The following is a 27,209-nucleotide window of genomic DNA, read 5'->3' as shown; positions in this document are numbered from 1 at the left end:
CATTCTCTCATTTTGCCCACCTACCTGAGCATGCTCAGGAAAGGTATTCAATCAAACTGAAGATTCAATGTGATCAGATTCCTTTTCATTTATCACTATTAGATTGAACTGGACAACATTTAACCTACAAGTTTTTATGAGGAGAAAACAGAAAATGGATGTTTTGATGGCATTATGCAGGTGGAGGCTGTGGGGAGGACAGGGTCATCTGATCAAGGCTGAGTCTCAGAGGGGTGTCTTTAATCACAAAACCCATCTCCAACTGTTAGTCTGGCCTGACAGGAAACAGACAATAAATGTGTGTGTGATCAGATCTAGATATAAAAAACTCAAAATAATAGCTTCTTAACTCTAACGGGCTTTGTTTGAGATCTCCTTAGGAACCATTAGTGCTTCTAATCGGGCTTCTTAATGGCCACTGATCCAATAACTGAGCACCAATATTGGCTGATAACAATCAGGGCCCAATCAATCGGAGAACCCTGATCCCTTTTCATCCTCTCGGGTTAAGTTAAATGTGTCTGAGGCTTGTCAGGAATATGGAAGCAGCTATAAAAAGAAAAAGGTAAACTTGATGAAGCACAATACTTAATTTATTTCAAATATGTATTTAATAATTTCTGGAAGCCAAAAATCTGATTTATGAAGTGAGGAAACTATTTTTTAGTTTCATTTTAAACTAAGCTAATTTCTTCCAGCGAAAGCAGGAGGTTAAAGATCATAAACAAAGAATAATGAGGATATTTCACCTTAACTCCGGCTGCCAGATTTAACTATGTCTCAGGAAAGAGGTTCAAGTCGGCCGCTGCTATTGTACACAATCTGTAGTCTGTGGATGCTCCACGCTGCTTATTTAACACTTTTCAACCATTTCAAAACACACACACACACAGGGCTTATGTGTGTGTGCGTTTGTTCGTGCCTCTTATCTCTCCCACAACAGTGCATACAGGTACCTACTCGTCCACAGTCACAGACTATCATTTTGTTATCGCTGCAGCTACAGGGGGTCTCTTTAGCCAAAACCCTCACTTTCTCCCACCTCCTACTCTCCTGCAGCACCTCCTCCCCTCCCTGCATGCTTTTATCCAGAGCCACAGTTCAGCAAGCCAGAGAGGGCTGGTGTACAAGTGTTAAGAACCACCTGCCAATAGCTGAGAACAGCTGGAAGGAGAATCTCAATGGGAGAGCAGTGAATTAGCTCCCTGAACCAGACAACTCAAACAGCATTAAACTTGCTGGAGATGGAAGAGTGAACAGAAAAACACAGATAAACACACACCATTAATGCAGCTGGGATAACACATCAGCCCTGTAATAATTTCACCCTATAAGACCCCCCCTCAATGTGAACTATTCTTTCTCCCCCTCCAGTGTAAGAGGCTCCCAACAGACAAAGAATTAACATCTTTTTACATCTTGTTATCATGTGTACGCTGGATGGATGTTGTTTGAGGAGGAGCTGCTAATGTGTTTGTCTCCGCCTGACAAAAACAAAACTGTTCAGGGTTGTAAAACAAAGCAGTGGAGCACGGAAGGAGATTAATGATAATTAGACTGAGGATTGACTTGTGACAGTTTGTAACTCACTTTATATCATGAGCATATTTTTATCTTTAACACAGCTCACGTATCATAACGAAAGAGATAATAAAGCAAAAAATAAATCAGAAAACACAGGCCCCAGCACACAGGAAGGACAATCTGAAGATACGTAAAATGCACCTTTGTGCATTTTATGGGTGTCTGACGCTTCCATACTTAATCTGGTGAGAGCGTTTACACTTTTAGATCAGATGTGGAACAGCATCAATGGCCCCATTCTGACAGAACAGAAGCAGCAGAAAAACAGACACGTTATTTTTATTCCTAATTTGCACTGTGTAAACGTATTCAAAGGAAAAGATTTTTTTTCAAGAACTTGTTGGTTTCTCACTCCACCATTCTCTTTAAAAAAAAGGAGAAAAAGTTACCATGTTTTGTCACCTTGGAGTCAATCTGCACTGCTCCACGACCCCACAAACACTCTACAAGTAAAGCTGATAAAAACCTTTCTCTGTTTCTGTCAACAGGCACTCAGAGCCCCGAGAGACCAGACCTGAAACAGAAAATCCCCAACAACAGACAGGCGAGCAGCCAGACAGGGAGTCTATTCTCCTCCCTCTTCCTGGATAAATATTTGATCAGCAGAACTCTGATGGGTATTGATCAGCGCCCTTATCCGCTCTTTATTGATCCTCTGACTGTGATCACTGTTCAGATGGAGCACACAGACACACACACTCTTGTGGCCTTTGACTGTCAACTCAGATTGTAAGGTTAACAGCGTAAAGCATTTAGTCTTTCAAAACCATCTTCTAATTAAACGATGGCGAGAATATTTAGCAAATAGAACTTTAAAGAGACCAAAAGCATCACTAACGTTAAATATTTTAATGTAAACATGTTGATGCACACATGCAATGTGGTGCATATAAGTCGCAGTATCAGGTTACAGAGCTTTACCATTCTAAGGCCATTACACCCCCACCCTCCTTCAGAGTCCTATTTAATGGCTAAGATTACTACGGCGTCCTTGAGCCCCATGTTGGGTGACCCCAGCTGCAGTGACTGCACAAGCACCTCTGCCTTCAAAAACTGATGGGAACCACCAACAAAAAACACTCACGAGAGGCTATTAGGGGGGAAAAAGGCTTGTTTGACACTTTGATATTATAGTAGCATTTTAAGGTGAGGTCAAACGCATCATCTTGACCTGAGAGAGCTGTTTAATCCTTAAAGCCTGACCCAAGTAAAATTGGGAAGTGTTTTTTTTTTTTTAAACTTAAGTCTTTATTTTGCCTTTTAATAAAATGCAAGAAAATAATTTAAACTATGTGTTTTAAATTTGCCTTTTATTATTGTGTGATATGATTATAGTAGTACAGTTTTCTGGCTGCTGGTATCCACCAGGTGGCAGAAGACAAGTATCAGATTGTGTATAACAGGTATTGTATTACAACACGTTTTTACCATAAAGTGATGCAAAACATCTCAGAAACTTTATGTATCAAATACATACGGCATTATAGGGTTTTTAAAAACTCCAATGAGGACTGGACCATCATCAAACACGTGACACTCTGGGAATAATTCTGCTTTTAGATGAAAGTCTGTCTAAATCTCATTTCTACAGGTGAAAACATCATTACAACCAGCCTCATTAATACACCCATGACTCTGAGGGCTTGTAAAATGTCAAGATGCTACATCTATTAAGACTAACTTCAATACTTGGTCACATATAAGTCTAATTTCACACCTGTAGGAGCATTATATCTGTCATTGTTATCTAGAAAGAACAGGGCACATGATTCATGAGGCTGTATTTATTTGGTATTCTAAGATTTTTTTCTCTCTCCTCTTGATTCTTTTACAAGAAAAACCAAAATAGAGAAGATAAAAGAGAAGAAAAGGGGTGCAGGCAAAGTGCTGATAGAGGTTTAAGTGAGTCTCCGGGGTTATGCTTGTGGGTGGAAACCACTGATGAATCTTTTTCTCTGCAACAACTCAAACTTAAACTTAACGTAAATGCAGAGAGCAGTAAACCTCCACAAATTCCTTACAAGGCCCAATCACTTTTACTAACCTGGTGTCATTTATCATCTGTCAAAAACAAGATGCTCCCATGATACTGCATCGTCTCATGCCCTTTCATGTTCATGTTACCTCAACTAGAATACTGAGAACTTACACTTCTTACTGGTTACTGCAGCAATTTAATTAATACAAGGCAGCCAGGCAAATCCATGCATGAATCAATCACCTGCAAACACATTATATTTGATTTTATTTCATTATGATGATTGGCGCCGACAGAGGATAAGACGTCCAAGGCGGGTGGGGAGATAAAATTAAAGATAATTTAATTCCCAGGATGCTGTTACAGTGTGCTATCATTATGGGCAAAGCTGCCTTCAGCTCAAAGCAATATTTGCTCCAACCACCAACCATCAGTCACAGAATCATGTCTACTGTTTAACTTTCCTGCAGCAAACTGAATTTGGAGTTTCCTCCAAATTCTGCAAAGTTTACTTTGCAGAATTTTTCAATTTTAGATTAAGACTTGGTGAAACAAGATTGTACAAAGCAGTCAGGTTTTGGATAAAAGATTAAGGAAAATATGTATCATTTTAAAAATTGTAATGATGTTCATACTTTGGCCTTTATTTATTTGAAACAAAACAATGCATAAAAATTAAGATTTTAGAAAAACACTGAATAAAAACTGTTTACTAATACACAAACTAATCATTATGTTTAAATTAAGCTACAATAGAGGCTCAGTGACAATATAAGCCATTTGGGAAGCCAGTGGTTTAAGGAAGCTGAATATTTTAAAAGAGCCGGACCTTCATGACGAATGAAGCAAATCACTACATTTCCCATAAACACTATTCCATGACGTTTCTTAGACGTATAAAAGAATGAGGCCGGTTAGCAACTGGTTAGTAAGTTACATTGTTCCTTGCTGGAAAAGCAAACAACGGGAGATTTTTTGTGTTGTTCAGCCTTTTCTTGAAAAAATATCAATAAAAACCAATTTAAAGAAGAATGCATTAGTTGCACCTAAAGAAATGTAAAATAAAATTGGCTAGTGGAAACTGATTGGAATCTAACAGCAACATTGGCTGGTGATCAAAAGGTTAATTTAGGGCTGTGTTGATTTAATTGCTTCATGGTCCAAATCGCTTTCGCCCAGTGGGTCGCACATTCCCCTCTACTGTTACACTTGTGTTGGATGTATAATTAACACAAAGTGCCAATACATTTAAGTAACGGCTGGCTTTTAGTGGAAATAAGAAAAGTAAACGTAACCAGTCTATGGTTGAAAAACAGTAACTGCTAATGTTTATAGCAGTCAAGCCCCGGTGCTAAGTCCCTCTGCACATGTTCTTTATTCACTGAGCAGATGCCGAGATCAGCATTTTGTCCCTAAATTTTTATAAATTTATCCCTACCTACATTTATAATTATTCAGTTAATCAGTCAAAATAAACGAGATTTATGTTTTTCTCCATTTTATCTATCAAGAATCTTTCTTTTTTCTTCTTCTTTACAAGCTCACAGTGGCTGTTTTATTCTAAGTACTGAATAGTTTAATGACACCTGGTCTAAGTAAGGAGCTACTCTGCAGGTAATCTAACCTGACTGTGGAACTGAGGTGATTTCAATGACAGTGGCTTAAAAGCCAACAGTAAAAGAGAATCATTTGTATGAAAATCATAAACTAAAACTTCATAATTTTGTTGACTCTGTTCTAACCCAGGTCAGATTCTCTCGAATTTTACTCCTTTTTGTCAATGAAACCCTAGGATCATGTGTATCGCAGCTCTTATTTTCAGCAAGCTGTCTTGAATTTTGTCAATGCAACCTCATCTGCAGACTAATTATAAGATGTGTGCATATATATATATATATATATATATATATTATTTATTTATTTATTTTTCTGACAAATCAGTTTAAGCTAACATAATTGCATCAGCCAAATCCAGCTTTCACTGGATGTCGAAATAAAAATGGAATTTCATCCATCCTAAATGTTTTGATAACTTAAGTCAATAATCTAAACTGGATATTGCCCTTTGTACAGTCCTGTGTTACTCTTTAACAATACACTATTATATCATTGAATAAAATTTGTTTTCTAACAAACACTCATTAACCGTTTTTTGAGTAACGGGGTCTTTGATGTTTGCACCCTTTCTTAATCTGCCTGAGCTTGACGCATGGTTGAGATGGCCGAGGAGAACCAGGTGCAAGTGATCAAGTGTCCTTTTCTGGGTCCTTGATTCCAGGCAGGATGCCACAGTCTGGTCTCAGCAGCTGTGTATACACCATACTTGGATCAATAACAGCAGAGAGCCTGTATTGATTATGTGTGTAAGTGATACTAGCATGGGTGTTGTTATGGAAGAAGGGGTGGGACGTAGGTGGCCTGGATTATAGTAACAGGGATGAAGCCCTATAGTGAAGCTGATGAGCTTTGTGTGGGGGCTGCTGGAGCTGCTGCTGCTTGGCTATTCTCTTACATGTTCTGGCTTTTCCTAGAGGGCTGCATGTATAAACTGTTTTCACAGTAACGTATCAATCAGTGCAGGCTGACTCCTGCATTCCCAAACCTCCTCCCTGCATTCCTGTGTCCCGGTCTGACCCTTGCAACCAGCTTGCCTCATTTCACTCCAAGTAAAATCTTGACTGACTAAGATGACTTTGATAACAGATTTCTGATGACAGTTCTGACAGTGTGGACTATGTCTGCGTTGTCAGAGTTTCAACTGATTGAAACCTGCACTGTGCAATTCTGGAGCAATCAAGCTGTTGATCAATGATAGACTGATTACATCTGAACAACTTTGAAAAAAAATCTAATTGTGATTTTTTTCTGACAAATATTGTGATTTGGTCTGCAACTGAATCTTTTAAATTCAAGCTTCCGTTCAGTGTTCACGCTGAATTATATATATATATACACACTTTTTTTTTTTTTTTTTAAACACAATTTGGAAGATTACCATATTAAAATATTCTAACGCAAGAAAACAAGGTTTAGATATGAACCATTTCACTTACTTTATCAACGTCCCATAACGAGCCCATATATTTGCCCATAGTAATCTCTTCCTGCCCTTGGTTCTAAATTTAAGTTTGGCTTATCATATGACCACTGTGTTACATTTCCAACTCAGTATTAAACTTAATTACCAAGAACTTAAACAATCTGTTTACCCTGAGAGTGATCAGTAGACACAATATAGTAAAAGGGAATAATATGAAATTTCCACAACACTGCTTGCGTAGCCTTTTAAGAAAACCAACTTTTAGGCAAAGCATTCAGTTTCTTAGTAGTCATATTCATTTAAGAAATCAAAAGAGAAGTCTTAACACAGGTTGGAAATAAATGAAAACTTATTTGCCTTATGGCCGGATGTTAAGTGTATCTAAAATCCAAGCTTGAACGTTTTATGTTACCTTTAAAAACCTGAATAAGGTTTCATCCTGTAAGGACAGAGTTACCAGGATGATGGGGCATGTAAACTCCTCATCTCAGTTTCTTAACAATGGTGTAGCCAAGACAGTGACAAATGAGACATAAATGGGATATTATTAAACCAAGAGAATTTAATCATAAAGATTTATTTTCATGTCCCTTGTAAATAACGCTCCATAAATATATTCAAATCAGGATAAGACCCAAATCCAGGACAGTAATGTGCATGTATATGTGAATCAATTTTATCCATCAAGAAAAAGCATATAGAGAAATGCTTGGTGTGTGAAAACCATGTATTTACTGAGGATATCCACATTTTCTTGATGATTAAAAAATGCAAACTGTGCTGCAGTTTGTCAAAATGTCATGAAAACCATTACCATTATCCCGGACCATTGCATATAATATTTGAAAACGCACCATTAAAACCTTCTTGATACAATACATTGACTACATCTACCTCATTAGCATTCAATGTGTCAAACAACTGACCCCTAAAAAAAACAGCGTGTTTACTCAGCTGTGACTCTAATATTACAACAGCACATAACATGAACTAGTATAATCAATAACAGTTGGATAATTCTGATTTGTAGGCATAACATGTAAGAGGACATTAATGTGACAACTCCATTTTTTTAAACCTCTATTTTTTATTCCTTTTAAACTGAGCCACCACTTTCTGCAGTAACAGAAACCCTGACCTACCTGACCTTCCTGTCATCCCAGCTGCCATTTATTTACATTGACTGAGTCTTTGCAATAGATAGTCACATGAAAAACATCTGTTCCAACGCCAAGCTTAGTGCTCTCACAGGGATTGAATGGCTCCATTACTGCAAAGCTCCGTGTCTACAGCATCACCCTCCAAAACTATGCTGAGGCAGCATCCAGCAGCCACCAGGAGGGAAACAACAAGAAAAATCATGATTCTGAATTCACCTTACTTTCAATAAAGTAGAAATATGCACAACAGACAAGGCCTGAATCTTTCGCAAGAATATTCATTTATATTTCCTGTTTGGAAATTAATAATTTACACCCAAACACAAGAAAATTGTGGCCAAGTTACAAAAAATATAAATTCTATAATATCTCATTCAGCAAACCATGAAATTAAATCTGTCCATGCAACCCTTCAAATTGACTACTTATAGTATTTCCTAGTTATGGAAGGTAAACTTTGCACCAGCTATTCTGACAAAAGTTCATGTATCTGCAACAATTTTAGCAGACCACCGGTTTCTTCTATCTAATCCATAATCATTGCTGGACATGGGCAAGTTCAGGATCAATACAGTGGACCCAACAACAACAAAGCCAATTAATATGAACAGTTGTTTCTAAAAAGGCAGTCTTTGCCGCTAGACTCAACCTGTTGTATGAAAATGGCTACAGCTTTTTACTGCATTTAAACCTGGTTCACACTGCAGGAATTTAAGCCCAGCTAAATTTTAAAGTTACAGACAAATGACCAAAATGTAAGAGTTCAACCAGCAATCACCTATTGCTATGTATAATATATATATATATATATATATATAATATAAGCAACATTTATTTGAGCAAAGTTTTTTGCAAAACAAATTTTGACAAGTACATCAGCTTTATAATCCAAAAAAAGAAAAGAAAAAATAATAATAAACACAAAACTTGCCCAAATGGAGTAGACCGAAGCAGAATGCTTATAGACGTCTACCCCTAGCAGTAAACACTTCAGAGATTTGAGAGGCTTGCAGACATGTGTGAGACTCTAAGCAAGTATCTACCATGTTGGATAATTAGGAGCAAATCAGAGAAGAAGTTGCTGGGTGAGACGTCAACAAATCACGAGAGCCATTGAGAGTGCAAAGATGGGGTGATGAACAAGAATGACTATGAACAAACTGAAGAAGTTCGTCTTTTGGACTCAGGAAACCCAAAATATGGTTGAAGACAGGAATGTCCATGCCTCTCTGAGGCTCCAGCAGATCTACTTGTTTCATAGAGAAACTAGTCTGCAAGACACCTGGAACTGCTTGATAAAGATTACTAATACAGGTCAGAGTGATGTCTGCAGGAAAATCTGTAAAACCAGTAGAACTTCAAAACTCCAGATCATGATACAAGCGCACCACAGTGTGAACAATGCAACCACCTAACATCTGATATCGTTAGCCTGGATTTGGCAGGATTTTAAGATTCAATGCTGGTTGATTGAAATAAAAATTGTAATCAGTCTGACTCCAGGTGGTTCTTCTGTGCCTCCACTTGTCCCAGGAGCTCAAGCCAGATTTGAATCTATGTTCACATGATCAGTCCTTATAAAGTTATTACATTAAAGTAGAACTATGTGACTTTCTGAGACATATCTGCTTCCAACTAGTTTATGGACTAGTCACATTTATTGTGTATTTTCCTGGAACTGTTTTTGCCTGTTTTGTTCTTCTAGGGCACTGCATCACTTTACAGATTTACAGAGTTTCACTTTCCGGTGCAACGTCTAACACCGCAAACTGGATATCAACACGCTGGCCGTTTTGAACCCGCACCGTGACTGATTCAAAGAAAAACAAAGGACATTATTGGAAGAAGAGAGAAAGACAGGGACTGAAAGAGATTTCACTGGCTGGAGAGAGCTCAGATGACCAGTAGGATCCAAGATGGATGCTGAAAATGTTAGGTGGTGCCTCACAGAGAAAAAGTTCAAAGTTTTGGGCCTTTTAAAGTGTTATCTTAAACAGTGCTAGGACTTATCAAACAAAGCTGGTACTCCAGTTTTAAAGCTCAGAGGTCCTCACTGCAGCTGACATGCATCTAAACACACAGCAAGTAAATATACATGGTTCATTCTGAGAAAATAAAGACATAAGTGATTAGATATCAGTGGAAACAGTTTTTAAATTACATATTTAAATTTTCTTTAACTGGCCTTTTGTTTTGATACACACTGTGCCTTTAAGTTAAACTGGAAGTTTCTTTGATAACAAAAATGCATGAAAAACTTCAAAAGAAACAACACCTTGGATTTTTTTTTCTTCTTTAAAACGTCTCTCCGTTGCTTTCGGGCTGCACACTTGAACCATTTAACATTCACCACTAAAACCCCATTGCTTTCTTTGAGCCGTTGCAGGTGATTTGCAAACGGGGACGCTGTCAGGGAAATGAGGCTGTCACTTTTGAAGGGCCTACAATTGTCTTCCATTCTTAAACCATTTATTTTCTTACTTGGAATAAAACATTTCTAAGTGGTCCATGCAAGATAAACACATAATCAATAAAGTCAGAAAATAACATACAAAAAGGCACACAGCTGCTCATCCAAGCAGAAACCTGCCAGTTCAGGTACACACAAGTAGTTATAATTAGCTACTTCTCACCTCTGTGTGTAGAAGTTATTTAACCTTCAGATTTACCGACTGCCTTGCAGCACATTGACTAGAGAGCACATTAACATGCAATGAAAAACAACAGTAATGTCTGGAAATGTGGAGAAAGGCTGGGGGAAGGTGCTGGAGACAGGAAATCATTTTCTGATTCATCACTACACGCTCAATGGATTGCACACGGAGAAAGATCCTCTTCCATGAATAAAAACATGGTTACTTACTCTGAAAGACAAAAAGAAGCCTCAGACCATAATCCCTCCACAGAGCTGCATAAACATTTTTCCTTAGAAATTATCTTTTGGAGGCTAAATATCAAGACAGGTGCAGCAATAGATGGGGTGGGATTTCAGAAAGACACATCCAATTAAAACTCATGAGCCCATACTGTGCTGTTTTTGGCTTGGAGTCCAGATGATGCCACAATCTCACAGCATCTGAGGAGAAATAAACTGAAGTAATGTATAAATCCTTAAGAATCAGCTGAAAGAAAAAAATATAATTGAAAGAATTTTGAAAGGTGTTCCCTCAGCACCATTTTTCATCACCAGTACCAATTGTGTTTCCCATAGCCCTGCAGGCAAACAGTGTGCAGCAATATTTCACTGAACAAGACATCCTGGAAATCACTTCTGGTAACAAAAGGTGGCAACTGTAGCAAAAGCTTGTTCACCTTCCCTCTCCTCCGCTTTACTTTGTCTGGGGGGTTGAATACAACCTTGACTATTAGGATTCCTCTCCAAATGCGGCGGATTTACTCCATGGACTTAGTGATTGAGACAGGGCTGAGGTTAAGAGGCTGTGGAGGGAATGTGTTTGAGGGAGACTGGCGGGAAGAACAAGAAGAACCTCCAGCTCCACACTCAGGAGTTACAGATGAAAAACAGCACCTTTCTACCCCTCATCCCTCCTTATCACTTGGAAAATTCCTGGTGTGTAAAATTGAATTCCAACGGAATTTCCTCGGATGAAGATGAGAGGGAACTAGAGGTCGACCGATTTATCGGTCTACCGATATATCGGGCCGATATTTGCCCTTTTTTAAGGTATCGGCATCGGCCGATATCCGTGTTTACCAGCGCCGATTTAAAGTCAGGCACATCCGCGGGCAGCCCCGTGTAACTAGTGGCGTGCGCTGCCATTGGGCTGCTGCAGCATGTGAAGGACCCCAAGACAAAACTTTTGCTTACTGTTAACAACACTCCTCGGAGATAAAGGTAAGGCTTAAATTCAGATATTTCAAGTCCTATGTACATATACACCAGTATATGTTACTAGTGAACTATATGAAGTGTTGCTTCACTTTGTGAAAGAAAGAACGAGTAGCAAAGAAATGGTGTTATGCCACAAATCGTCCGCTTGCCACAAAGTCCCCCTACACGAACAAATTCTATTAAAGCCGATGTCTCCCACACATCATTCGCTTTTTAAGCTATGTTAACGGTAATTCTGTAAACAAGCACATTTACGAGCCACACCCTGCTATTTTTCATGTTTAAAACGTGTGGCTTTAAAATGCGTTCGTGTAGGAGGGAGTTTCTGGGAAGCGGACTATTTGTATCATAACATAAAGGCATTCTCTACCGTTAGCCTAGCTTAGCAGTGAAGTTAAGTCTATCGAACTAGCATGTCATGAGCAAAAGCCACAGATATTAACAGCAACAGCGAGCAAAACAACAGGCTCTCTCTATCCGCTGGTTAGCGTGTGCTCACTTGTATGTGCATCTGTGTGTGTGTTAGTGTGCGGACCTGTTTGTGTGCGCACGTGTCTGTGTGTGTGTACTGGCATCGGGCTGCTGTGCGCCGACAGCAGATGTGAATGTAGAGACAGAAATGACATGCCGTTGTTCAAATAGGACAAATAACATAAGGCTATTTAGTTTGTTTAATAAAAGAACGAGGTAAAGACCTGTTCTATCGGAAATGTAACCTTAAATGACTTCTGTCTGATCAGAATGTGATGTGTAAAGTAATAAATACATAAATAAATAAATTCATTAATTAATCCATTATTAATAATAATAATAATAAAGTGACGTGTTCCAACCAATGACTACATATATGTAGTTACAAGTTGCAAACCAAATTACAATTTAGTAATCACCAAAAAAATAAATAAACTTTATCATGTTGCACAGCCTTGTATGAGGACCTATCTATCTATCTATCTATCTATCTATCTATCTATCTACAGTTATTATCCTTATGCAAGGCTGTGCAACAAGTTTATTTATTTTTTGGTTATTACTAGATGGTAATTTGGGGTGCAACTTGTAAGCAATCTGTTAAGAACAAAAACAACACATTAGTAGATTTTTCTTTTTATGCAATTAGAGTGTAATTGTTTTAATGTGTATCAAATATTGGAATTATATACTGAACTGAATATGAACATACTACTAAAATGCTAACCATGAATATTTCTTCTGTTTAGACTTATGGCTGAACAAAAAACGAATCCAGTGTGGCAGCATTTTACCGAGCCTACTCAAGGGAAAGCCAGGTGCAACATCTGTGATGGACTTGTGAGCCTGGGAGCTGAAAAAGCCAACAAGAAAAACACAACAAATTTGTGGAGTCACCTGAAGTGTCACCACCTCCAGGCTTACAAAGAGGCACAAAAAGAAAAAGAACAAGCAGCTTTCTCTAAAGCTAATGTATCTCAGCCAACTCTCACAGAAATGTTTGATGCCAAACGCAAGTGGCAGAATTCGGATCCAAGGTCAAAACAACTTGACACTTTAGTTACTGAAATGATTGCTACAGACAATCAGCCATTTACATTTGTCTCGGGTATTGGGTTTCGTAGGCTGGTGGCTGCAATGGAGCCCAGATACAACATAAAAACTGAGAAGCACTACCGCACAGACATCCTAGATGGTATAGTTGCCAAAGTTGAGAAGAAAATAAAAGTACTGATTGCAGAGGATGCTGGTCCTTTTCTGTCTTTCACAACAGACTGTTGGTCTGGGGACACTGAAGCCCTGATGAGTCTAACATGTCATTTTATTGACGACAACTGGAAAAGGAAACAAGTTGTCCTAAATGCCAAGGCCATGTCTGGCTCACACACCGGGGAGTACATCAGTAACATGTTCATTAGCCTGCTGAAGTACTGGGACATCAGCCACGACAGGGTTGTACTTGTGCTCCGTGACAGTGGTGCTAATATGGTTAAGGGACTCAGACTGGCAGAAATGCCTGATCTCAGCTGCAGCGCACACACCATACAGCTTGTGGTGAACGATGGCCTCAACAGTCAGCGTGTGGTGCAGGACGTTAATGCCAAGCTAAAGAATATAGCTAAACATTTCAACCACTCTGTTCTTGCAAAACAGAATCTGAAAAAAATTCAAAAAGATCTTGGCCTCCCCCAGCACAGTATCATACAGTCCGAACCCACTCGCTGGAACTCCACACTTCACATGATGAAGAGGATGCTGGAGCAGAAACGAGCACTCAATGTGTATGCTGGGGAATATGGAAAAATTGCTACGCCTGCGGCAGAGCAATGGGACATAGTTTCCAATTTGATTGACTCATTGGAACCTGTTGAGGAAGTCACCCTTGAGATCAGCAGGTCTGAGGCTTCCATCTCCAGTGTTATCCCAAGCATTGTGGTGCTGAAGATGATGCTTCAGGCAGAGGGTCCTAACACGAGGGGGATTAAAACACTAAGAGAAACCATGCTGCAAAGCTTGCAGAAAAGATTTGCAAGGATGGAGGAGACAAAATGTTTGGTGGTAGCAACACTACTGGACCCTCGTTACAAGGATCATGTCTTTTTTGCAGTGGACACACTGACCAAGGCAAAACAATGGATAAAAGAGGAGCATGCCATTGTGTCTGAACAACTGAAAATTGCTACAACAGAAGACCAAGGACCAGATCCGAAACAAATAAGGGTCGAAAATGAAGAATTACCCGGTCCCCCCAGTGTTCTTCAACAAATGTATGCCAACATCTTGAGGCCTCATGGATCTCCTACTCAGGAAAGTGACGAAGAGCATCACATCTCTGAGCAGCTGCATCAGTACCTCCGTGAGCCACTGATTGACAGACAGAGTGGTCAGCCACTGGAATGGTGGAAACAGAATGCATCCCGCCTACACCTTCTTGCACCACTGGCAAGGAAATTTCTCTGTCCACCCCCCTCCTCTGTTCCCAGTGAGCGAGTATTTAGTGAGATTGGGAATATTTATGACAACAAGAGGAGCCGGCTCACAGGAGAACATGCAGAACATTTGTGTTTCCTGCATGACAACCTGTCGTTCTTAAACTGGGAGTACTGAGAACTTTCAGTGAAAGATGGGTAGAGTAAGGAAGACTCGGGGTCTGCAGCTGAGTTAAAATTAAAGCACATTCCTTTCATATTGTTCTGCAATGTTTACATAATTTCCTTTACTAAAAAATGAAGGGTTTGCTGCTGTTATTTGCACAAAAAATGTATGACGCTGCTAAGTCAAGTGCACAAAAACCTTTAAGTTTATTCACTGTTTCATATAAAAATGCTGAAAGTTACAAAAAAGCTGAAAATTAGAATGCACTTTAGATGTTCTGTCATTTATACCAAACACAAATATTGTTGGCTGGGTGTGTTTGCCGCACTGCTATTATTTATTTTTTATATATTTTATTTATTTATATTTTTCTGTTTAATTGATTTTTGTATAGAAAGTCATTTTGATTTAATTTAAATGTATATTTAAGTATACATTTATGTTCCAACAAATTTTAAAAATTCTTTTTGATAAATGCCCTTAAACTTATATGTAAATCATATACATTTTTTATGTTATCTGTTTTATTTATGTTATATTTGGTCAGTTTATTGATTTGTTTGGATACATATTTTATTTTAATACTTGCAGTGCACAAAATACATTTTCAAGAAATTGTGTTCAATAAATGATAATGTTAAGTTTTGGAATGTGCATCCACTTATTAGTGTGACATTTTAGCATGCAAATAAAGGGTAAAACTTCAAGATATCGGCACTAAAAATCGGCCAAAAAAATCGGCAGCACATATCGGCCATCGGCTGACCCTAACTTCTAAACATCGGCATCGGCATCGGCTATAGAAAAACCAATATCGGTCGATCTCTAGAAGAGACTGTCAAAAACATAATGTGGAGAAGCTGGGACAACCTCTTTTAAACACATGCTCTGTAGACTCAAGATAACGGGGTCTTTGTCTGTCTGGAACAAAGACTGAAGTGGACCCACACTAAACCAATGAGGCAAAGAAGAACCCACTTCCAGTATCATACATGCTGATCTGATGGCCCCATGTTTTTAAATGTGTTCACACCACAGCAAAAACAAAAGATAGAGGAAGCCCTTTGCTTTTCTTATCAGTATCTTGCTTTCTTGTTTCTCTCTATTCCAGTCACATATGTCTCCAACCTGAGCCTGAAGCTTTCAAAACAGGTGCTGAACATAAATTATATTAATTTTTTATTAGTTTGACATGAAAAAAACACTCATAGCTAAAAAAATAGCCAAAATATCCACAGGCACAAACCCATCAAAAATAATGGCTCTTTCAAAAAATTAAACAGATCAAGTAGCAGTAGTTATCATGATAATATATGCATGATAAGGGTGGACCCCTTCAGCATAAGCTCTGCCCAGATATGACAAATGCTGATTCTCAACTTTAATTATAACCTCATTATTCACTGAAAACCAAAAGACAAAGAGTCCTTAATTTGTAAAAGCTGTTCCCAATTCAACACCACCTGCTACGATGATATATGGCAAAACAAAGAAGAAAAAAAGAAAAATGTAGTTTGTACAGGGGCACAGAGGAAATCCCATCACCACAGGAGTGAGCTAAAGCACCTGTTCATCAGCTGACCACCTCCCCTGAACCAGACTGAACCAGATCCTGCCCACTGACCCCCAGACATGGATTACAACGCTGTGCAAGTCAGGAGAATCAGACCATCAGTTGCCCTGCTGGTTGTCTTACAGCGCCACTTTTTGGCTGTATAGATTCAAGCTGTCACACAGTAGAAAATTGAAGGACAAAATGTGCTGTGATGATGTGTGCACTTCAAATACAATCATTATTCTTGCTTAAAAAGCTACACATCATAGAAAACTGTTTATCCAATTTAGGAAAAGATGAGGAAATAGTGTATTTAAATATAGTATTTTAGATGATTTTGGCCATAGTCAGAATTCTTTTAATATTTGCATCTTTGCAGTTAAATGTGTCTCAGTTTAGCTAATCTGAAAGTACAAAATTTGTAATTATCAAAATGTTAAAAACAACAACACTCAATAATCCTGCAAGATTTGACGTCAAAGGCTTTTTTTGGTCATCAAAGATGTCTTTTCTTGACTTGAAGCTGAGCAGGACTGTGTTATGTGAGGGGGTCTGTATTAGGCCCACCAACTCAACCACACCACGCTGTAGTTGAAGTCCAGGCCATCCCAGCCAGCCCCTGCCACCTGTCCTTCACCATCCCTCAGGGCACGGGGAAAGGGTGATGACCAGATGGCTCCGGAGGACCAACCAGCATCCTCAGTGGTGGCAGCATCCTCCCCACCCCCAGCCTCAGATCTCCATGCCTGTCCTGCCTCCACTCTCTGACCCCCATCGACTCCCCTTCCCCCCCAAACCAAACCCCTGAGCCCCAGTGCTCGTCAGTGCTGCATGACTGGGCAAACACAGTCCTTCACAAAATAAATCCCCCCATCTCTCTTCTGCAGCTGCCTGGTCTGCAAGAAAAGCCTAAAGAACAGGCTCATCTCTAGCAAGGAAACAGCATCACACTGAGACCCTCCAGAACCCTCCAGAGCCCTCTAGAACCCGCTACATGCGCCCATTCTTCATAGATTTAATGAAAATATTAAAAAGAAAAAGGTTTACATTCAGTTCCACCACTGAATACCAATGTCAATAAAATCATGAGAGCTTGCCACAATGTTCACTAAAGATGATCAAATATCTGAGCATTGTAGTGAGGAGCTGGCTGGAAAACGCCTATTGTTTAAAAAGGGACTCAAATGTCTACAATAGGCTCTAAACAATCTCACAAGGCTGCTCATTTGTCATTGGGCCATCCTATCTCTTAGATATTACATTCAATTAGTTTCAGATACCAGCGTTGCAGGCCCTTGGCACACATTATCAATCAAACCCTGTCAATGACAAATTGTCACCCCTCCAGTCGCTTTCCATATCCAGGCAACAAGCCAACACAGCAGAGGAGAGATGCTTCAAGATGCTAATTGCCAAAGTCTGATAGATGTTTCAACTTGAGGTCAGAAGGCTGCCTTGCTTCCTTTTAAGAGTAAAAACAAAGGTCATTGCTCCAACAAACTCTACTGTCTAACTAACCTATCGATGCAACATATAACTCATGTCCTGGTTTGCACAGACCAGGAATCTTTGTAATCTTTCAAACATTATGCATCGTGAGAGCTGCACTTTTTAAAAATATATAGATAATATAAAGTGCAAAATAAATAATATGCAATATAAACTGAAGGTTTTACCACAGTAATGATTTTTATTTCATCAGTGTGATAAAATGAAGGTTTTAGCTCCAAGTAATCCAGAAAACCTTGACACTTCACAGCTTTTGCACACTGAGCAGTGGGTCTGAATGGGTAGAGAAAATAATTTAGGAGGGTGCTGACTGCAGCAGTCTGTGTGGTGGTTAGCAGTTAGCACAGGTGATTCAGTATTGAACAGGTTGGCAGCTAAAGGAGGTTTTACCCACACAGACCTTGGCCAAATGTCCATGGTTGAAAAGGAGCCGGAATTACGATGTCGTTTTCTGTGGCCTTGGTAATCTTTTGGGAAGACACGTCTCAATTCAGCACACTGTCATTTCAGATTACTCCTTCACATTTTTTAAAAAGGCAGTATGTATGATCCATCTTGTATGATCCATCTTGAGCAAACAATTGTTCAAATACATATTTCCAAACAAAATGATTTTACGCAAAAGAATCTCATAACTTTACAACTTAGACCTTTGCAAAGTTTCCCAAAATCACTCTTGTTTACCACTCATTCACTCACCAACTCCACTCTCAATTTATAATATACAATTTTAGAACTTTGTTAAAACACAAAGCAAAACTCTGCAGCAAAGTATATCAGGGTAGCAAAATCACCAGCTCGTCAACTCATTCCTCTGAACTGTATAACCACTCTGATCAGGAAAGCCACCCTGTTCACACAGAACCCATCTCACCTGCTCTAAAAATCTTTCCAGTTGCTTCTATCAGGCAGGTGTTAAAGCAATTAGGGCTGGGCAATATGAACTAAATCTTATATCTCGATATTTTTTCCCTGAATCACGATACACGATATATATCTCAATATATTTATTTATTTGTCAAATAACCAAAGAGACAATTCTAATTTACAGCCTTCAGTGCTAAATATAATTTTATTAAGGATTAGCAGTAGTCCCACAATAGTAATCATTCCAAACAATAAAAATTGACACATATTTATCTATGTTTACTATTATTTTTTTATTTTTTTACATAAATTTCAAAGCTTAAAGTTCTGTACTTCTGACTTATGGACAATCATTACATACATACCTGGACCTGTCAATGCGCTGCAGCATCCCAGAGCTGAGAAATCTTCAAAACTGTGTTCTAGCTCAGAGCATAGCATGACAGCTGCACTTTGCTTTACATCACACAACAGCAACTAGATATCAACACACTGGCCATTTAGGATGCTCACCATGGCTGATTCAGCAAAGAAACCCAAGAGGATGTCACTGACAGAGCTAGAGACAAGACAAGAGTCAACATCAGACTGACTTTTACTGGCTGCAGATAGCTCAGAGAAGATCCAGGAGTTCAGTCATGTTGCTTTAAATGTGTTTTAATGCATTACATTGTGAATTGAATTTATTGCTGAGCCAAAGAAGGGTTTCTGTCAACTTTGGGACAAAGTTTATCTAAACAAAAAATGCCCTCTTTACAAAAATGACTTATTAGACACTTAATAAAAGTATGGTTCACCACATGGAGGACATATGTCACCTCCAGATGAAGGTTTTTATAGAGGATTCTTTGTTCTGCATCTTTCACATCCGTATCAGGAGCACACGGGATCATGGATAAAATGGACCACATGCTGAATGCATCGTTAAGTTATTATAATCATGAAGGAAGAACATCTGAGTGGAATGATTAAGTTTTGTGAGCCGAGTAACTGCAGATGTCAAACCTTGATTTTACAACTAAATGTTTTAAAACAAAGTGCTTCAATGCAGTAGTGAATCAGGCAGCATTTAATTTCTTCCAACTGTGTAACTGCTGCATAAAAGCTCCCAAATGATACAACACTTCTCATATTTCCAGTAATTAAGACATTGTTCATATAACACTGAAGATTTCAGATAAATGGAAGGAAACACTCCAAGTTTGAGAGGAAAAACTCAGTTAAGGTGATTCAGGATGCCAGAGTCTTCACAGGCTTATTTAAGAGAACCCCCCCTACAGACCCAAAAATGTGCTGAAAGAACTGAATATCAAAATCAGGCCAGGATTTACCTCTGGGGGATCTTGAGCAAGAAGCCTGAAAAAGAGTGAAGATGAGCATGGTGAATCTTTTAAAAACACACCAATAACAAGGTGATGGGAGTATGTATGGACATATGAACAAAGATGATAGCTTAACTTTAATAGCACATTTTTATGGATTGTTTTACAGATTTTCCCAAATTTCCCTGAGGGCTCTCTGAAGGGATTAATAAGGTATTTCTATTCTGTTCGACAGATGCTGTAAGCACTAACTGTTCTTCCCTAACGAATTGTTATAATGATAATTTCATGTCTGTATTTTGGATTTGCCCTGTTTGAGTTGAGTGCTTTGACTTCAACAACAAATAAAGTTTGTATCCTATTCTCAAAAATAAATAAATAAAAATGTCTCAGTGGGCCATTTTAAAGCTTGGAGTCACTGGAGCCTTGCAGCTGTTAGAATAAACTCTAAAGCCTCTCCCACTGAGTGTGAACTGTGTCCAGAGGTTGAGGATTAAGTCCATCTTCTGAAGGAAATAAACAAAGCCATGCAAGGTTTCCCACTCATCTGTGTCTCTCAGCTAATTATGGGGCGGTTAAAGAATAACTGCAGCTCACACATCCACTGTAAACACCTCATTATGCCACAGAACCCCACCCAACCATATCAAACACTCTTTAATGAGCAGTCAGAAAGGACTGGTGAAAATAAATACATAATTTCCAGTGGCTCTGATTGAGCAATTAGTGTCAGATTGCTTATGATTCTCATTGAGCTGCATCAATAATAGATTCCATCACACAGTGTTCTCCATCATCCTCTGAATGTCCTCCATATTTCTTATAGGAGAAGGTTATAATTTGCATACTTTCTATTAAAAATAAGGTTTGTGCTTCAAATCTTGTCTTTTTTTAAACTAGTATTCTTCCAGTCACTGGTTTGTACCATGATGTTTATATTTGTGCTGTAATTCTGCACTGCATCTACAACAATTCACTGTGAGGTCAGGATATAAATCAAAGAGCAGCTCACTAACATAGAATTAAATGTCTCATTTGCATTAACTAACAGGACCGAGCTGTATAGGAGGCAGAGATACACCAGCTGTCCAACCCACACTTCAGCCGGAGTTAATCAGATCAGCTCGCAGCAGCTTCTCTTTTCCTGCTTTCCAGTAAATTAATCATGCCCATCTAGACCTGCAGTTCACAGGAATTTTAATTTCTCCTACTTCATTTCATGCAAAACAGTTCTGTAAAACAAAGGGGTCACAAGGTATGAAAAATAATAGTAATATGATCACATTGGACATTAAAGGCTTATTTCCTATTAATTTTCAGCATTATATTATAAATTTATGTAATTATCTATAATGTTAGGGATTTTCCTGATTATCCTGAATATTAAAAATTTAAATGTGATCAAATATAGTTGGAATTACAATAAAGTATTTTTTAAATTAAAAAGTTTAAATTAAATTTTAAATTGAAATTTAAAAAGTTTTGTTTAAAAAAAGCATCCTTAAAATATATCAACTGTTTAAGAAACAAATGTGTGCAAACAACATACTGTAATCCTAAAGATGCTTTTTTCCTCCAATTCCCTTAAAAAGTTTTGATTTCAAACCTCAACCAAATTTTGTTAGCTACACCTAGCTAGCAAGTGACACATTTTTAGAACAGGCTGCTGTGTTTACATGTAACCATGGCAACCAGAAAAATGGCGTGCATGAAAATGATCATGTAAAAGGGTAAATTTTAGTCCGAGCCACAACTGTTTCTACCCAACTAATGTTAATGCAAAAATTCAAGAAGGAAGTGATGAGTGTTTTAGTAAAGAGATAAAAGGTGTTCAGTCGCAAGCATTTTGTGTAACTGCACCATCAACCTACTCTCCTTCCTCCTTAAGCATTATTTACGCTCTACGTTAAATACACATAAGCATATAGATGGATCCCTCTGTCTCCTGTGTCCTTTACATTTCAGTCCATTCTCAAGAGGATGTGGATGCGTAGCCAGACAGAGTAAACGGAGCAGTACCAACAGAACCTGCGGGGGCAGTGTTGCCCAGCATAGCTCTACAAGCGAAAAGAACATACATACATGCATACATAACACAACACCGCCATGCGCTGCCTCTTTTTATGTCTGACTGTGTCTGACTGTAAAAAATGTACATTATCACGATCACCTCCATCATCACCAAGTTTTTTATTGTCTGAACTCTACACTGCCCTCTAGTGGTTGTATTGCCTAACAATGCCAACATAAATATGTTCTGAGGTCTGAGACGGTTATGAGTAGAGCTGGCGATTAATCGATAAAATCGATAAATCGAATTTTCCATTTCTGGCGATTTATTCATTTACGTTAACATTTACATTTTTATTTACATTTACATTATTTATTTTTATGAAAATCAGGATTTTTTTTCCATAGTTAGCAGCAGACATAGCGCTCCCTCCACACCAGAACGGTGTTTGTCTGACAGATTTTCAGTGAAGTGACCTTTCACTCATACCTGGTATGTAGCTGTGTGTATAACTGCAGTTAGAAATGCTGCTTTCTACAAGATGCAGAAGTCAACATTAGCCCACAAACACAAGTTAAGAGACAACCAGGGGAATTATTTCTGCATTGGCTCCTGTATGATAAGGATCCAGATGAAAAGATCACGGATGCAGTTGTGTTGCATATTTCTAGGTAAGATATATAGTTGTTTATGTGGTGGAAAAGTTATGACATTATATGCTTTATTTTTGCTGGCATTCATTCATATAAATAAATAAAAAATTTTACTGAGTTTATTTATGTTTTGTGAAAGAAAAGAAAAAAATCTATTAAAATCGGATTAGGCTATAAAAGAAATCAGGGATTTTTTTTTTAGGTCATATCGCCCAGCCCTAGTTATGAGAGAGAAATAATTCAGGTAAACTAAAAACCTCTGACTTTAGCTTTTCAGTATGTATAATTTTTGTGCACACACACACACTTAGAGTATCATGCCCAGAGATGGGGAAGCCAACAAGCAACACCTGGTACTCAGCTGGCACAGTTTACCAGAATGTGAGATTTGCTCCTCCAAATAAATCTCCAGTTGAACAAAATAAAAATCTGACAGACCTTTTGAACTTTCCAGAGACAAAAAAAAAAGACTTAAATAAGAGGTTCATTGTCTTCTCTGGACCTTAATCAAGTCTTAATAGCACAGCACCACCTTATTTATCAGAGCTTTTATCTTCCCACAGTCCTGTCAGAGCACTGAGATCATCAAGTCAGTTGCTCTTCACAGTTCCTAGAACCAGGTTAAAAGGCAGAGGTGATGGATCTTTTTCAGACTTTGGAACAGCCTGCCCTTTAACATTAGATCAGCACAAAGCGTGGGGCATTTTAAATCATTAATAAAAACCTTGAGCATTTGAACTGAGTTTTTATTTTATTATGTGTTTTATGCTATATTAATGAATTTTATGTTATTTTGTTTTGTAATTTGTTTTATGAGTTAAATTGGTTTATTTTATTTTTATTTTAGCTTTGGTCTTTTGACTGCTCTGCTTTGTACAGCACTTTGGCCAACTGAGGTTGCTGTAAATGTGCTTTATAAATAAATGTGAATTGAATTTAACTCTGTGCTCAGAAAATACATTGCACTAAAGAATCAATGAGAATAAATGTTCACTGAATATCAGACTACTACAGACAGGTGTGTTTCTTTTGATAAAGTCTGCAGTTCTGCTCCATCAAACACAGAGCCCAGATTTACCACATTACAATTCGTCCCTGAATACAACCTCCAACGCTTTCTGCCTTTCCATGTAGGTCTATTATGGCTACTCAATGAACATTAATATATGGAGCGAGGAACATGTGACATAGTAAAGCCACAAAGAGAATAAAATCCAATTACCTCCTACGGGGCGAGTATCACATGCAGGATCTCAAACTCACAAAGCCTAGGTAATTGCTGAGGGACACTGAATGTTGCTGCATGGAAGCTTGAGGTAATTCAACAACGGGAGCCTCTGTGTCAACGCTACTACACCAGTGCTTTCAATTTATTTAAGGTGGTTGATGTCCATTAAGAGGGAAGGTGAGTATTGGCTCAGTCTACCACAACCTCTTTTCCCCAGGGAGTCCCAGCATCTGGTCTCGTCTGGTTTCCAACTGATGATGCTGCCACGTTTGCAGCTGTAACTGAGGCTTCTAATGAAATCTAGATATGTCACTGCTAACAAACTGAGGATGCAAAGGTCAAGGAAAAAGAATCATTTTATGAATGGTATCAGGTTTGATTACCATAGCAACGATAACAAAGAAGAAGAAAAAAAAAAGCTCAGATCCTTTAGCTGCTCTGTGAGTTACTTGGCATCCAGTGAGATACTCAACAGTGTGAGAAATTGGAAAACAGCAGCTGGGACTTTTGGGCACATCAGTTAATATTCATGTTCTACATATTCCCAAGTGACTCATTTAACACACCTGATTGAACCAATAATTTACAGGTGCAGAAACAGAGAGGGCATGGAAAAATAAATAAATAAAAAAATATTCTTTTTTTTTTTTTTTTTTACATCTGACCACTGGCATACCAACTGCAGAAAGTTGACCTGACATTTGGAGATTCAAACTTATGTGGTAACTGTATCAACACACACAGCCGCATAGTCCCAATAACTTTAATACTCTTCATACAGCACCACTGAACATCCTAGGCCTAATCCAAAACCACCAACCAGGAGTGAGCTGCTTAGTTCCCCCTGACACCTTCAATCTTCAACGTAGTAAGTGTGATTTCTACACCTTTAATCACACACATAAAAACTCCTAACATGGTTAGCTTTGACATTTTCTGGCAATCCCCCCTTCCACGTCCACAAAGGAGAGACAGGCAGGTATACTGGCACCAATTCAGAGAGATAGCGGCACACCATTCCACATGGGAAACCAAAATCACTCAGAGTCCCTGTCTACATGTCAGCGCTGTAACCACTGTCATTAGATATCTTCACCCTGGAGTTTTAAAAGTTATTCATTTCCAGTGGTCAAAAAAAAACAAAAAAAACAAAACTAGCCTTTAACAGTGACTTCAACAGCCTCAATAGCTGACCAGTGTTCAGCTGCTCTGAACTGAGGTCACCACATGTTGGAAATCCACCCAAAAAAAAAAAGTGTGGATCCCCCTGTCTTACTAGTTTAGCTATAAATGCAATGTTAACAGTGAACTGGACATTAGCACCGACAATGTAAGTGAGCTGCATCAGTGCTCACTGCAACAGAGCAGGGGTTGATTCTTCCTTGACCTTAAAATGAAGATGAATGCACTCTCAATCAGACATCTACTTCTTTTTTTTCTTTTTTTTTTTTTTTTTTGCCTAGAGCTGGTACCAATCAAAACTTCACCTTGTCAGGTAAAAACATCAACTCCTCCTAAGATACAAGGCAAAGTAGAAAGATTTTTCAGATTTTTTTTTAATATGTTTTCAAGAGTGTAGAATTGCAAATTTGCATTGAATGATGTAATCCTTCAGCCAAAGTCAAACTTTCGAAGGTTATGTGCTGCTATACACAACCCATTCTGCCATATTTGAAAACAATGAAGATAAACAACAGTGTGACAAGAAAACCAGGACGCACTGCATCAGTGGGTCACTGGGCAGCAAAGATGCATCTCATGCGCAGTACCTTCAGGAAGCTTGAGCCACAGAGAGGGCACAGATAACCCAAGTGCACAGTCCTACACTTTGTACTTATTATTTTAAGTTTCCCTCTGAAAACAAATATGTTGGCAAGAGCTTCAAACATCATTGTGCAACAAGGTAATTAAGCAACAATACTCTGATAATATGCATGCTGCATGCAACAGTATGTATTTTGGAAGCAAAACTGCAGTATGTATTGAATATAAAAACGCAGGGCAGGAGAAATGAGGCTAACAAGGTTTGCATGCAAGAACAGCACTACATCCACATCATGTGGAAAATGCAGAGCGAAGCTGAAACAGGAAGAATGAGTCACAGTATCACATATTCCATCAATCTGAACTGCAAACCACCAAAGCATCAGAGAAGAGTTTATAGACTTCATCCTCTCATTTCTTCATTTTTAAAATCATGCTATGCTTGTTGCAGACTTGAACAGTTTACACAATTTTATTGTTTTCACCTAATAAACAGGGTTATTTTGCTTTTTGATCTCCCATGCATCAGTCTACCAAGACTTAGCTGTTATTATTAGAAAACTGTTCACACTCCTGAGCACGTTTGCACCACACCGTCAGAAAGGTAAAGGCATCAGTCATTAACTCACCCTTTTCTGGTCCTCCAATCCGTGCAGCATAGGCTTCCTCCTCTGGTGCTGATGCGGACTAGCCTCTGCTCCTGCCTCCATTTTCCATAAGAATGGTTCCCCCCACAGCTAAAAGATCCAGTCTTTACTGCAGGTCTTCCAGGGAATGACGAGAAATACCTGCTCAAAGTATTTCAGTCCCCTTCCTGCTTAATTCCCAGTTGTGGCACATGAATGTCTATCTAAAAGCAGGAAAAGCTGTCTGTCCATCAACTCTGCTTCATGAAAAACATGACAATCCGTCTCTGGAGGGATCCAACCTCAGCAACATGCTGCGTGTCAGTCATAATGCTTCTTACTGGTTTCTGTTTTTGGATCCTGGTCCCAGGGGACTGACCTGAAGCGAGCATCAGAGCAGGGAAAAGGAACCGGAGACAAACTGGATAGCACTCTCTCCCAAAAACATCACAGATGCTGTGAAGAGTTGAGATTTATGGAGGCTGTGACCATCTTGGTCCTCTCTTCTGCTGGAGATCCAATCAATCTGTTGAAGTAAAAATACAGATTAAACACACTATGCCGCTAATTATTTTTTAAATAAAGCTAGTTGAAGTATTTATCTTGAAAAAGAATAGTTAAGTGAAGTGATAAAGCAAAGCGGAATTTAAACGTGACACATTTTTCAGGATTAAGTCATAAATCTACATCACACGGGTGGCATTTCAATTTTTTAAAAGTTTTTCTAAACACGCAAAGTATGCTAAAGACAACTTTTGAATACAATTCATTCAGAAGTAGGACTATGTATGGAGGAACATAGCGACAATCAGCGGGAGGGAGGGGGAAAAGCTGCCAGCTAATTGCTGCAGGTGCGGTCTTTTCTCACCATTAAGAAAAACATTTTTTCCAACACAAATAAGCAACTTTTAGCTGGTCAAAAACCAGCCCTGAGTTAATGTAGTTGCTTTAAGTTGCAGTAATCGTGGCTACTCAGCTTTGAATTGTCAGCAG

The 27,209-nt window shown here is 38.6% G+C and overlaps 2 protein-coding genes across 3 annotated transcripts in view; one reads left to right on the top strand and one right to left on the bottom strand.

The window, feature by feature from the left end:
* nav2a (neuron navigator 2a) overlaps positions 1-27,209 on the bottom strand; it is a 234,295-nt gene that overhangs the window by 206,739 nt on the left and 347 nt on the right. For both annotated transcript variants that reach the window (XM_041991998.1, XM_041992006.1), the window contains exon 2: positions 26,220-26,742. In XM_041991998.1, the coding sequence (XP_041847932.1) occupies positions 26,220-26,300 (81 nt within the window). In that variant the 5' untranslated portion in view covers positions 26,301-26,742. The remainder of the gene's footprint in view (positions 1-26,219; positions 26,743-27,209) is intronic.
* LOC121644219 (zinc finger BED domain-containing protein 4-like) lies at positions 11,390-15,321 on the top strand. The gene is made up of 2 exons (XM_041992027.1): positions 11,390-11,618; positions 12,836-15,321. Exon 2 carries the CDS (start codon positions 12,840-12,842, stop codon positions 14,691-14,693), a length of 1,854 nt encoding a protein of 617 aa, XP_041847961.1. The 5' UTR covers positions 11,390-11,618; positions 12,836-12,839; the 3' UTR covers positions 14,694-15,321.

Source organism: Melanotaenia boesemani, chromosome 1, assembly GCF_017639745.1.
Source record: "Melanotaenia boesemani isolate fMelBoe1 chromosome 1, fMelBoe1.pri, whole genome shotgun sequence".
Lineage (NCBI taxonomy): Eukaryota > Metazoa > Chordata > Actinopteri > Atheriniformes > Melanotaeniidae > Melanotaenia > Melanotaenia boesemani.
Note: the sequence above shows the minus strand (reverse complement) of the source record. Positions and strands in the feature narration are given on the sequence as shown.

What these genes read in the sequence shown, in the direction of transcription:
- LOC121644219 (XM_041992027.1), top strand. Translation starts at nt 12,840, where the DNA reads ATGGCTGAACAAAAAACGAATCCAGTGTGGCAGCATTTTACCGAGCCT.